Here is a 14,955-nt window from a genome sequence, read left to right on the forward strand (position 1 = left end):
TGGCTTCAAGTGTGAGCGTGTTGTCTTGGGATTGACTGGTGAACTGCCCAGCACGCACCCTGCAGCTTGTCTATTGGCTACTGAAATAAGTCATCCGCTCTACCGGATCTGGACAGGATTAGTCAGGAGTAACTAATGAGAGAATGAGTATTCCATTCCATCCCATTCCGCATTCATATTCTTCTTGGAAACGAGAACATTAAGAATTTCTGTGTGACTTTGACAGAAAAATGAATGAGACGATCTGTTCAGTGTTCATCAAATCCCTTTTAAGCTGTGATAAATATGTATTAACAGCTTTTATACTCCTAAACGTTGGTTTATTTAATCTCCACTCATCTGTTTCCTGCACCAAACTTATCTTGCAGAAAATCATTCTGGGCTTCATCCAATGCCAGCTCCCATTTGGCAACAAGTACTCTCTGAACATGTTGCCAGCACATTACAGGGCTAACATGTTTTTTGTCATGCAGGACAACAGAAATGGTGAATGCTGACACCCACAAGTACATCCATAGTCAGCTCCCAGTGGACGGTGGGATGAAACAGATTTACACCCCCCCCCCCCCCCCCCCAAAAAAAATAACACTGCAGGCTCGTGGAGAAGGTCTACAAGATGACGAGGAGTTTCAACCAGAACATTCTAACAGAGAAGGGGCTGTGCAAACTTCAGTTTTCTTCTAAGAAACAATATAGTTGAAAGGGGGACAGCAGTAGCTCAGGCGGTAGAGTGGGTTGTCCAAAAATCAGAGGGTCGTAGGATACATCCTGGCTCCCGGCAGAGAATGATGCTGTTGTGTCCTTGGGCAAGAGACTTGACTCACCTTGTCCGTTAGTAGTGGTCAAAGGGACCAGTGGGGCCTGTGCTCGGCAGCCTCACCTCTGTCATTGTTCCCCAGGTCAGATGTGGCTATAGCTCATCATCATCATCATCAGTGTGAATGAGTGTATGAATGGATGAATGATACACTGTGGTGTAAAGCGCTTTGGAGAACTCTGACCTGGAAAGGCGCTATACAGGTGCGGGTCATTTATCATACTAGTTCAGGATCTGTGAGCTGAATGTCTTCAAAAGAGACTCAAGTTCCTGTTTCATTATAACGCCTGGCTTTCTATCCAATATTTTGTAAATTTAAACAGAACTTGCTGAATCCAACTATTGCCCTTGAAGAAAGATTAATAATAGATGCTTAACAAAAAAAAAGGGTTTTATTTTCTTTTAAAGGATAAAGTTTTGTTTGTTGTGTGGAGGAGTCAAGGAGACTCTTGGTGGTTGAAGGAAAAGGAAACACTCTAGTGATGCTGGTCAGAATCTCACTTATAACTATTGATCTTTGGCTGATGCTATTGGTGAATTGTTCTAATACTTAACTTAATTCTTAAGATCCAAGCTACTTTTTTCTTCTCAAGTTGATCATCCCATAGGATGGATAATTTATATGGAATCATCACATCTCATTGGTCACAATTAATTTGTAGTCTTTGACGCTACATTTATGTGAATGTGTGTGAACGGATGAATGACACAGGTAGTGTAAAGCACTTTGGAGTTCTCCGACTCAGAAAGACACTATACAAGTGCGGGTCATTTATCTTTTTGTCATTATTTCTCACTACATTTTAAATAAATGAAAAATGAACAACGGGAGCTTTTATGCATGCAGAAAAGGGAAGCACAGACAGCTGCATTGTTAGCACCTGCACCTTAACCCAAATGCCATCTCAAAACATTAGCATTCACCGTCGATGCTGTAATCAACAAGCAGTGTAGCATGTCCTCCAGTGTCAAATCAACAAAAATTCTCAAGATAGCAAAAAAGAAACAGAAAGCAGTTTTTCTGAATTTAATTAGTTAAAAAGGAGCACAGGTAATGCAGGTAAAAGAGATGATCTATTTGTCTCTTCACTATTCTAATTAATTAAAAGATAAACAGCTTTAAACGATGGTAAATTATTGTTCTCAGATATGCACGTGTGTGTGTACGTGCGTGCGTGCATGAACTCAGAAACTACATGATCTCAGTATAAGTTGTGTGACTTGAGAACCTCAGCTGTATAAACCAGCACACGTCTCTTAGAGTCTTGTTAAAAAATAAACTAACAAAGCGCACGGTTCATTTAAAATAAAATATCTAACTTCATTTATAATCAGAGCAAATTGAAATAATTCTTTACAAACAGAAAACCAAGCCAAGAATCGGTCGTGGTCTTGAGTGTATAAGACTCAACACGAATGTGTGATATAGTCCAAAAACAAAAAAGTAGTAGACAAAAACTTATATCATTAATGATTAAGGGAGTAAAAGCTGCAGCCAAGGAAGCTGAGGAATAAGGCTTTCATGTTCAAGAACAGAAAAAAAGAAAAGAAAATCAATTTAGCCTTCACTTGTGAATGTGCCATGGCTCGTGCCATTGGGGTTATAGAGTAGGCAAGGTCTCGACAAGAAACTCATTGAAATGCATAGTTTGGTGGCAACTGCATGTTAGTTTTTCATCATCAATAGGTGAGGCAAAGAGCAAGAAAAAATAATCCAAAGATCTGCGGAAGGAATTATTGCTAAGGAAACCAACAAGTCTACAATATAAGGATTTTCTGCAATAAATTTAAAATTTGCCTTGAAACTCGTTTGAGAGGAATGGAAGGGATAGAGGTGACAAATCAACTTTCAAAAGCTTTTTGAAGTTTTAAGCCTTCAGACATTTTGAAGATCTTGGAGGTTAGAAACTAGGAATGTAATAGCTTTCTGAAAATGTCTGGAGAAAAGACTCCAGGAGGAAGAACAACTGGACAGAGTCCGTTTATATAAGAAGTGCGCCTCCTCTTATTAAAGGTCCAAGAGAGGTGGGATAAGGCAAATAAACCTGGGTTCAGACTCAAACCTGTCCACACACTGCAATTTTATTCATTCTTCAAGTGGTGTTAAGGCCCACTGCAAAACTTCATAGATCTTTTTTTGCACTAGTGATCATTTTACAGCATTTAAAACCAATAAAAGTATTAAACAAACCTTTGCCCACACTTAAACGGTTTACAAAAATGCACAAACATCTAAATATTTGGAATGACTACTGCACTAATTATAAATCCACAGATGTTTTGGCAGCAGCCATTTGAGATATCAAACCCTGTACAGGAACAATCTGTTAAACAGATGGCCAAGAAATTGCTCAAATTAATAGCTTACCAGTGCTGTTTTGGAAATCATTTTTAAATAATGACCCCCATCAAACAACAACAACAACAACAACTGACGAAAAGGAAAAACATCAACTTGATAGAATTATTCACGGGTGACCAATTTAGGCAAAAGATCCAACTAAATCTAAGTGACGTCTTCCTGTCTGTTTATCCTTGAGCAATTAGGGTTTTCTTTCTTTTTATACGTTTCTGACATGCAGTCTAACAACTAAAGTACTTTATATTCAGTTTGTTAATCTAGCATTCTGTGCCAGCCCTTGGGTTTCATTAGTTCCTAGCATCTGGCAGCCCTCCCACATCCCCAATGAGAAAACTTCAATTACCTTCTCTGCCTGAATGTCCTCAGTCTGGAGCCACATTGAGCAAAGCTCACCACAAAACGGCTTTTCTCAGCGCAGAGGAGCACCAGTACTGATTTACATCATGGGGCGACGGTGGCACAGGAGTTAAGTGCTTGCCCCGTAATAGTAAGGTTGCAGGCTTGAGCCCCACTCAGTCTGCCCCTGTGACTCTGTCCTTGGACAAGACACCTAACCCACCTTGCCTGCTGGTGGTATTCGGAGGGACCGGTGGCACCTGTGTACGGCAGACTCGCCTCTGTCAGTCCGCCCCAGGGCAGCTGTGGCTACATTGTAGCTCATCCCCACCAGTGTGTGAATGTGTGTGTGAATGGGTGAATGACTGATTGTGTTGTAAAGCACCTTGGGGGGTTCCAGTACTCTAGAAGGTGCTATATCAAACACAGGCAATACAATTGTTACCACTGACTTTGTAACACAAATAATACAGAACACATGTTCCGTCTGCTGGAAGATGGAAAAAAAAATCTTGAAAATTATGAGACAAAAGTGACTTACACTACACCATATTTAATGTGGATTGTTAAAAAACAGCCACGGCTGGAATTCCAGCACCATGGTTACAAAATACCACCACCACCATTACAGTTCACAATGAACACCCCAATAGTAAATACACTAGCTTGGACTGAATACATGACAGGATTCCCAAGAACAGCACTACACCCTCTGTTGTCCTGGCAACAAATTGCTTTGCAATACGCCCCAGGAGACGGAGAAGTCCAAGAGCAAAATGTCTGTCAATACGTGCGCATCTCTTCCTTGTGTAGCCGACGCAGAAGAATTAACTTGGCTTTACGGATGACGCACGGAAGCCAACCAGCACCACTGCGTGAGAAATTTCTAGGGGAAACACTGAAAAATAATAGAATATTCTAAAAATTGCTCAAAGTTAGCATTTTCAGATCTGAGTTTCAGCTTTCAAAACGTAGATCTGTGCATCTCTAAAAAAACAGGACATTGCTGCTTTAAAGGAGATATATCATGCTTTTAAATGTTTCCTTTTTACATCCAAATCATTCAGTTTGGGTCTAAACACAGTGGATCTGCAGTTCTTTGGTCTGATATCCTCTTTATTGTTGCTCTACAGACCCTCATCTACCCCTGTTCTGAGGAGACTGAGAATGAGCCGTTTTTGGGTACTGTCTCTTTAAATCTGGAGAAGGAGCTGCAAACCCCACCCCCCTCCACAGAGCAGACCTACTCTCCTCCCCCAGTCGGACTTTGTAGGTCTATATAAAAATCATTGTTTAGCGTAGCAGAAACGTTATATTAGCATTTCTGAGACATGTGGGGAGAGTTGTCCATCAAGCCGTTTCAAGGCTGGCAACTCTCATGCATTTATCTGTAGTCACACGCTGTCGCGTCGCACCCCTCGGTACTAGCCACTAAACTGGGAGACATGAACACACACACACACACACACGCACACACACCAAGAAAAGAAAAGTCATAAATCAAAGAAAAAGAGCTGCCTTATCTCGCCAACTTCACAGTTAAGGTAGCTGAACTTTTGAAAAAATCTCAAGAGAATCTTTTTTAAGGTTTTTTCAGGCAAACCAGCCCAGCGTTGCACCCCACTAACGCGGTTATGAACCAGAAATAAAGGATACACTTTCGAAATGTAGTTTCAAGCATGGCAGGTTGACTGACGATGGGCGAGCTCTTAGAGGGAGGAGAGAAAGAGGCTTGAGTTGAAGCAATGTGGAAAATCTAAAATAAAACTGCATAAGGCAAGCCTGAAATTTAAAAGTGTATTTCCTGTATGATTAGCAAAGGACTTGTGAAACTTTAAAAGCTGTTTGTGGATGTATGAGACAGAAGCTGCATCCAAGGTCTCCTGCCTTCTCAGCGGTACAACGAACCTCACTGCATCCCTAAACGAAATAAAGAAAACTGAAGCCTTAAACACGAAGGTCAGTTTTAATACAATATCAAAAAAAACAATTTCCACTTTTTGTCAGATCCATTTATCAAATCCATTTCATACAATTACATCTCGAAGCCTCGCTGATCCTATGGACTAAACCGTGGCCTCTCCTTATGGAAACAGAACTGGAGCTGGAGAAGCAGCACTAAAGTTTACAGAAGTCACACACACACACACACACACACACACGAGTCTTGTACTGTGATGCTCTGGAACTGCAGGAAGGACATGTTTACCTTTTATAGTTTGTCTACTGCACTGGAAAGAAACAGATGGGGAAAATACACATCTTTCTGTCCAACTCGGCGGGGTGCAAATGCTGGATCGTGCGACAGCTGTTTGCATTGTTGCCAAGAAAGTGACACTGATCAGCATCCAAAAACGGTGGCAGACAAAAAGCCTTTACTTCCAAATCAATCCGCCAATTCAGGGCTTTAATGGCGCTATTAAGACAGCTAGAGGTTGCTGCTGTTTCTAGCCGAGCCAGATTTATGGCAGGGTCCATACTTTTGTCAATAAACTTGAGCCTGAGAGTCTGATCAGAGGTGCCCTCATCAAACATCAGTGTCTACCAGCCACATTTTTCTTGACAACAGTCACTTTTACTGAAATTACTGCAACAAAGAAATGAGAGGAGGACATTAGGAGATGGTGGGTACAACTGCTGAATTGATTTGGGTCTAAAAAAGAACTGGCAAAGCTTTAAAACGGAGAACTGAATACAGCTGCAGGCTAAATACTTGCTATTGTTTAAGCTTTAGAAGCAAACCTGACACAGTTACAGCTCGTTATATTTACATCTTCATTACACGAGGGTGGAATGTTAGAGCGAAGGGGTATTCTGTGGAAGTATGCCACACAGAATGTACTAATCATAGATCTCTGCAAAGTGTGGCTCAGAGAAACTGGCATCAAAGTCTTAGCCTCGTACCTACAGACACAACTAAAAACTTAGGATAGCTTCTTCGTTTCTGTCAAGAGGATCAGACGCAGCTAAAATGAAAGCTGCAATGAAAGTAACGAATCACTTAGACTGTCAAACATTTACACGAAAGACAGATTTGCTAATAAAAAATAAACAGGCCCTTAAAGATGCACCTGTAATTGTGTACCTAAATCTGAAGCCAGAGTGAGTAGATTGATGAACTTTAATCTTGTGCCGTACCTCACAGGCTTGCTGGTAAGAGACACTCGCAATGAGTCCAGACAGGCAAAGAGACGTTCGTCCATCACTCCTGACTTCAGCTCACCGAGGAATTCCTGGGGAGAGATCTGATGGCTGCTTTTCAGGCTGCCCTTAAAAGAGAAAGGAAGAAGACGGTCCTTCACCATGCTCAAATAAAATATTACATAAGGATAGAAACATGGGATGCTGCTGTATGGGACAGATGTAAAGAAACTGCAGACAGTTCCAACCAACTTCACTTTCTTCTCTTCTTAGGTAACATGATACTGCAGATCTGTTGGCATTAAAATAATTATTAGGGATGTTCCAATCAATTTTTTTTCTGTCTTGATCAGTCCGAGATATTTAATTTTGAGTATCTGGTGATACCGAGTCCCAAGTCAATACTTCAGCAAAGCATTAAAATAAGAATTACAAAGAGAAAACACATTAAAGATTTCCTTTTTTTTATGCATTTCCTTATGTCTTTGTCATTTCTTTAGTTTATCAAAAAACATCACTTGATAGTAGGGATGTAAGAAAATACCAATTTAGCAATATATTGTGATTAATTTTCCCTGCGATATATCGATATTCAAAAGCTGTGTATCAAATTTTTGAAAAGATTTACATGCAAACATTTGTGTATTTTCTTTTCTTTTGGTGCAATTCAAACGCCAACCGCTAGTTGGCAGCAGTGTGCAACGGGTTTTGTTTACATCATTGAAATGTAAATCCCTCTATTATGGTTCAGATACCTCATGTTACACATATTAAACATCGGTTTGGACTGAGTTTTAATTTTCCTACCATAAATTCAGTCTAAAAAATGGTCAATATCATCTGGCTGAAATGCAATTAATAGTGTATCTTATCGTCTCCCCTGTATCACGATACGTATCGTATCACCAAAATTTAACCAATACACGTTCCTATTGTTAAGGAAGAACATCGATTTAAAAATGTGTTAATATTATGAATAGATATATATATATATTGCTCATATTTAAAATTGCTTATGTCCTCATCATGCAACTCATTTGAGTGATGCGCATTCCTTTGACAGGGAGAGGCACGTAATGCCACAGCCAGCAGGCTAACTTTTATCAGCACACCTGAAGCTACCGGCGCCATCAGCTCAGGTGCTGCAGAATGAGAAACCACAAAGTTTTGCTGTCTGTCTGCAATATCTCTGTGTTTATTAACGTATCTTTCACTGTTAAAGCCGACCTATTTCACCCGATTCTGATCTTTGGAAAATCATGTGATCTGACCCGATTTATAGTCACGTGATCGGATCATCCCTAATAATTACCTTCTGCAGTAAAATGTTGCTGCAAAAAGCAACAAAAGTCTTTTCTTATTACACCGATGTTTACACTTAACACCCTGAGCTAAAATCTGCTTGTTTTTAACAATTAAAATGGCGTTAAAAGGACAAGAAATAAGTTGAGGTTTGTCCTTCTGTGTAATTTTTTTAATATTTGCAAAAATGAAAAAGAATTTTTCTAATAAAAACATAACTCGAATCAGTAATAATTTGGAGACGAGATAAATATTTCCAAAGTTATTCACTTGGCATCACTTAACAGGGGTGGCCTGTGACCTGCTCTGCTGAGGGAGCCAACAGTAACTTCCACTGTGGAGAAAAGAAGTTTCTCAGCGAGTCTAGAACGTGTGAATGCTCGTCACCCACATTAAACAGAAAAGGAAAAAGAAAATATGCCGTTAGTCATGTCACGGCCAGCTCACTCGCCCGACCTCAACCCCACAGAGTGGCCTTTAGAACAGCCTTGTCTGAAGGGTCGGACACACACGGGCAGCCAGCAACAACAACAACAACAACAACAACTCGGGAGGTGTGCTCCAATGAGGAAAGAATGCCGCAATGAACTTGTTGTTTATTCTGCTGACATTTCTGGCAGTTTTTGAGTAACTTCAAAGAACTTTTTTCTAACTCATAATTAAAAACTAAAACAATGAGATTACTAGGGGACCCACACGGATCTCTCGGTCTATGGTTCGGCACCCACGTGGTGCATGGATTGGTCATGTGGAGGGCCGAGGCGCCGCCTTTTCAATCCAAACAAGAAAAGCACAGCGGTGGTCATGGCTAGGGAGGAGGAGATGAGCTTGGAAAACCTCCTGCATCGTTTAAGTCGCATGTATGGAAGCATTTTGGCTTCCCTGTAAAATACAATAATGATACAAACGGCAAAAATGAACACGTGCATGTGCCTCCAGCCTATCGGCGCAGCGTCGCAAATACTTACCTCCGATCGCTGTGAAAAGAGGGGGGAAGGTGGTGCGCAAAATGCCTGGGACAATTATTACATTAATGTGGGACCTGTAACTATTGTTGGGGACAAATCTGGAAAAGAGGTAGTAAGAAAAATAAACAGCACTTTAGAAAGGTGAGAAAATAAGTTAATGCAGGACATGCATGAAGTGAGTCTGTTGCAAGCCATTTTAACATTTAGTAAACAATAGACCTCTCTGAAATTCTTATTTTATATAACAAGTTGAAAATTGAGCAGAAAAGATGTTGCACTAAGTGTTCTACAAAATAAAGAGGGAGCAAAGTTATTTGTTTTTTCTTTTCCTTTTCTTTCTGCTGATCCGATCCATGACTGACAGCCTTGATGCAATCCAAACTGGGAGTTTTTTGATCCGTTGCACCACTAGAGATTAGAAAGAAAGATCTTTTTTAATAGCACTTCAAGATAAAAATCACGAGGCGCTTATTTTTTCTAACAATTTACCAACCTCTTGCAATGTGCAAGAAAACTGTTCCTGCTAAAGGTGGAACATAAAATTGTTGTTTTGTTCTATTTGAAGTAAGGCTGCACAATATATCGGCATCAATATCAGTATTGGCCTATGTTAGTCTTTTTTTACATTTCAGTATCAATCGGATAAACTAGGCCGATATTAAAAACCGATATTATTTCCATCTTGTCTCCTTTTGTTTATCTGTTTCAGAGGGTGGGGGGGTGGGGTGGGGGTGATGTGTATTTGTTTAGTCATGTGACAGTGATTGTAATCATCTCAGAAGCATAAATGTGTGTGGCGTGTGTACATAATAACGTAAAATCAGCCTTATTTAGAAGCATTAATGTCGGTATATCGGTATCAGCAAATATCGGCTATCGGCCATAACAGTGATATTAATATCAAATATCTGTATTGGAAAAAATTTCATATTGGTGCATCACTACTTTGAAGCTAAAACTTATTTAACGTGTTGATTGACCATGCAGGGATATAAAGGTAGAAGTTAAATCTGGAATTTGTTGTTATTGTGCATCAGAGATGGAGCTCAGCTCTTAATAAAGTAATGTGCATGTTGCCCAAGAAAATAAATGTTTAGTTTTGTTTATAACTTTTAATCTTTCTACAAAACATTCTTGAATTAAATTTGTGCCAACAAGTTTTTTAAACTATCTAATGAAGCTTGAGGGCTTCCTCCATGATGTCCTCTCACTAAGAACATCCAGTTCTTACAGGTGGGTCTATGCTTTGAAGATTTCTTTCAATATTTAGTTGTTAAAAGGTGCAGACCTTCTCACTAACTAAGCTTCTCTTTCATGTTTGAACGCCTCCACTGCCCACACGTTAAAATCCGTCTAATTAAATCAAACACCTGACTCCACAAAGATGTGAGGACTAAAACTGAGGTTTACGTAGTTTTTGCTGTTACATTAAGAAATGGCAGCTTTCTCTGGTTTTACTTTAGTGAAACAGCTTTGTATCCAATTGTGAACTAGATAATGATCAGGCCATGTTTTATTATGGGATAACTCTTGTATCCTGAACATAAATGAGAAAACTAAAGTATTTCTTGCGAGTTTAAAGTCAACTCTCTTAATTACTGCAGACCAGTCTTTTGCTTTTCACTGCTTTTCCAGGAGGATGTTCCCAAAGCTGGGGTGCCCAGTTCTGGTCCTTGAGAGCTGATATGAAGAATGTTTTAGTTGTTTCTCTGCTCTAACACACTAGATTCAGTGGTTAAATCGCATATTCAGCAACACATCAAGCTCTGCAGAGGTCAGTTAATCACTGCTTATTGAAATCAGGTGTGTTGAAGCAGGGAAACAACTAAAACATGCTCAATATAGGCCCTTTAGGACCCAGCTTGGCAACCCCTGGTCTAGAGTTATCCATCTCTCCATCTGATCTGTTGTCGATGATCAAAGCTTTCTCAACAAATTTAGTCAGATTTTTTTATGTTGATTGTTGGAAGTTTCTTCCTGTTAAAAGGGGAATTTTCCTCTCCACTGTCGCTACATGCTTACTTAGTATGGGGTAAAGTCAGTGGCACAAGTCAGTGACTCGATGCAATCTGCTGTGTTTCCTTATATAAGGAACCTAACTCAATCGGAGACTTTGCTTTGTAAAGTGCCTTGAGATGACTCAATATGGTGCTACATAAATAAACTGAATTGAATTGAATCGTCTTGATCTGCATACATTGGTGGGATATGAGGGCTTACTCAAACTGAACAATTATTCATTTTCCATTTTATATGAGTATCTCTTTCCAACAAGCAGTTGACATTTGAGGACATCATTTATATTTGTGGACAAGCTTCTGGTTTTGTCACAAAGTTGCAGCAAGTCAGTTAACAGCTGGTGCAACAGCTAGTCCTGCAGAGAGTAAGCATAGAGCTAAGCACACATCACCCTACTGGCATAGAAAAACATCATTACTCAGTTTGACATTTAAAAAGAAGAAAAAAAATAATAGTCTAATCAGTAATGCAATGATGTGCCAATTAAAAGCTGGGCTCAAGAAGATTTTTTTTTTACTTAATAGCGAGAGAAAGACTTTGAAAGAGAGAATGATGTTGAGCAAAAAGGCCTGGACAGGCTGCAACAATGACTTCAGCTTTTGGATCTGCAACTTGTAAAACTTCATGGCAACTAGGGGTGTTTATAGGAATTAATCTAGCGATACAATTTACAGTACAGGCCAAACGTTTGACCACACCTTCTTATTAAATGTATTTTCTTTATCTTCATGACCATGACCATTTACAAAGAAGCCAACAAGTGCTAAAACACCTCTAGGAACTCCTTCAAGAGTGTTGGAAACCCATTTCAGATGACTACCTCTTGAAGCTCAACAAGAGAATGCCAAGAGTGTGCAAAGTAGTAATCAGAGCAAAGAGTGGCTATTTTGAAGAAAATAGAACAATAAACATGTATTCAGTTATTTCACATTTTTTGGTTAAGTACATAACTCCACATGTGTTCATTCATAGTTTTGATGCCTTCAGTGAGAATCTACCAATGGAAATAATCATGAAAATAAAGAAAACGGCAGGTGTGTCCAAACTTTTGGCCTGAATTATATATCACAATTCAAGGCATACAGCGTACTTAACAGTAGCTAAAACTAGAATGTGACGTTACATCGCAATGCATTCTGGGAGGTAGCCCTAGACAAACAAGCACGCATTTTGCATGGGTGCCTATGGGTCTGGTGTGCTCCACTCATAAATGTATTTTTGTCTCCTAAAGATGTTTATACGGGAAGGAACTAAGCACCGCTGTTAGGGATTGTGCAAATTGGACTTTAAATACCCAGAACGGATGTTGGATCAGACTTTTTTTTTTATCCCTTTTCCAAAGCCGGGTATGGCCCGGGACAGTATGACACAGATGGAAAAGGGACAGGCCAGGATAAAGACAGCCAAAGCAAAGCGATGGCAGTATGTATGTGGAAGAGTGGATTTTCACACTGGAGCAAGCCAAGGGGAGACGATACTAGCAACACTCACAGATGAGGAGTTATCTAGGAGGCAGAGGTGTAAACGAAGGGGTCCAGCTGAACGTCTCAACCAAACATGGATGAAAAAGGCTTTTGACCAGAGGTAGATTATATGTAAAAAGTAGGAACACAAATAAACTCCCAAGTAAGAGAGGGAAAAAAAGTAATTTGAGAAAAAAAAAGTTACTTGATTATGTAAGTAATGAGTGTTTGAGCATAAAAGTTTGAATTTTGTTTCTATTTGTTAATAAATAGACACACAAGTGCTTTTTGCGTGTTTTTTAAATTGGCAAAGGCGGTTTGTTAGTCTAGAACCAGTACTCGGCCACACTTGGGCGGTGACGTCAATTGTAAAGCGGGTCGCTGTAAAAACTCAAGACCAGGTGTTTTCAAGACACATCCACTGTCATTGCGAGAGCTCAATTTTCCATCAGAATAAAGGCGGGGAAAGGTACTGCCACCTAGCAGGTGGGAGTTTGAATTGCACCACGCAAAAGAAATACAGTAAATGCTTGCACGAAAATTCTCATCCAAAAATGTATACACTGCTTTTAAATGTCGATTCAGTTTCACAACACGAAATATTGCAATATTTCACTGCATCCACATGTCTTTCATCCCTAATAGTAATGCATTCTTTTCATTTAAAGAAATGTTTAATTCTTACAAAAAGAGCAAAGACACTGATAGCTGTTGTGATGATCTCCTAAACCATCCCTTTAATATCATGATTTTCAAACGTGTCCTTGACTGAATTAAAATGCAGAACCTATGAAAATGTGCTTTGATGATGCACTTTAAAGCATTGCAGGGTTAAAAATGTTTTTTTTGTATCATTTTTAGAATTTCTTGTGTAAACTTCAAGTTAATTAAAGTGTTTGTTTGTACCTTTAGATACCTTTGTGACTTTTTTTGTGTGTGTATATTCAAGTTTGGTGTTTTAAAAGCAAAACTAAGCAAAAAACTCAATTTCCTCCACAGCAGGGTCACTCCAGCCAAATCAAAACCTGGGGGTACGAAAAGTGCAGTGGTTATTTTCAAGCCAACTGCAGCTACAAATATCACCATCAAAGGTCAGCAATTATTTTTATAACAACAAACATGGAAAATGGTTTTCAAAAAGATCATCTACCACATCCACAATCGATAAGAGTCTCGTGGAAGTTTCCTCACCTCTTTTGGTATGGTTTTTCTATTTTTACAAGAATAAAATGCTTTTAAAATAATGTTTTTCAAGGTTTCTTTTAACAGTTAAAAATGCATAGCACACACTGATGAAGTGGAATCAAAGATGAAAAGAATATTGGAAAAATTCTATAATGAACCCAGGAGTACTCTATATTATGGATTGCAACTCATAAATAAGGTTTACCATTGTATTATCTAAACCAAAAAGAACTTAAAAATAAATTAATAAATTAAAGCCAAGTCATGTTTTAATGGTGGCCTATCGGCTTACACTGCACTTGTATCTTCTGAGCATTACTTTAATAACCTACCACTTACATGACTCACAAGATTGTACGTAAAAAATAGAAATGATTTACTTTTCTTGGATGAGCTGTACATTAAATGTAAACATTTTAGAGAAAACTGCCTTTTTACAGCAGAATACTCCTCAGAATTCTGCAATAAAAAAGATGGACAAGTAGAACCCTAAAAAAAATGTCTACACATTAAATGCTTGAATAAACTATTTTAGAAAACATACTATGAAAGAGTTCACCAGCTGAGTGTGTCGAAGTGTAGGAGTAACATTCCCTAATGATAGTTCACGAGGCAGCTGAGAGCACAGTCAGTAAAAGAACATCTCTCTGCACAAAGACCAAAACAAAAAGTTCGACGTAAATTATATATGAACTCCCCGGGCTCGCCACTGTGCAAAGTCATTTATTAAATCAGTCACATTAAGGTAGGAGGCCATCCCACTGCCCTTTCTGTTTTGTCCTCGTTACAGCCCAATGCTAAAAGCCACTTTTCTTGTTTCATTTTTCAAGGAACTGCGAGAATGTTTCTGCACATTTTTCCATGTTATTAATTATGTTGACATCAAATTTCACAAGGTTACACATTCTCGTAGCGGTATTATGTCAAATTTGTCAAAAAGTGCTTTTTAACTCATGCAACATTCCTTTTATTACTCTGAGACGTAATGCAGTTATAATAGTTGCATTTTTCTGCACAGTGGTTCTGCATGCTGTCAACGGGATATTCCAGCTAGGAGTAGACCGATATATCGGTCAGTCGATTTCTCAGGCCGATAGTTACTGTGTTCTTACTGGCCGATAATTTTCCTTGTAAGCCGATTAAAAATCGGGCACATCCTAGGGCAGCCCAGCTGTTGCAGAATTTAATTTAAATGTATTTTTACTAGGGATGCACAATATATCAGTATCAATATCGGTATCAGCAATGTTAGTCATTTTGTAACACATCAGTTTCGGTCCGATATATAAAACTGGGCCGATGTTAAAAAGCAGTATTTTTTCCATCTTGTTTCCATTTGTTTATCTGTTTCAGAGGATTGGG

At 39.1% G+C, this 14,955-nt stretch overlaps 1 protein-coding gene across 3 annotated transcripts in view; it reads right to left on the bottom strand.

Moving 5' to 3' along the window:
• LOC107381640 (protein diaphanous homolog 3) overlaps positions 1 to 14,955 on the bottom strand; it is a 240,928-nt gene that overhangs the window by 222,871 nt on the left and 3,102 nt on the right. For all 3 annotated transcript variants that reach the window (XM_070554830.1, XM_070554831.1, XM_070554829.1), the window contains one exon: positions 6,654 to 6,784. In XM_070554830.1, coding sequence (XP_070410931.1) covers positions 6,654 to 6,784 — 131 coding nt within the window. The remainder of the gene's footprint in view (positions 1 to 6,653; positions 6,785 to 14,955) is intronic.

This window comes from Nothobranchius furzeri, chromosome 9, assembly GCF_043380555.1.
Source record: "Nothobranchius furzeri strain GRZ-AD chromosome 9, NfurGRZ-RIMD1, whole genome shotgun sequence".
Taxonomy (NCBI): Eukaryota; Metazoa; Chordata; class Actinopteri; order Cyprinodontiformes; family Nothobranchiidae; genus Nothobranchius; species Nothobranchius furzeri.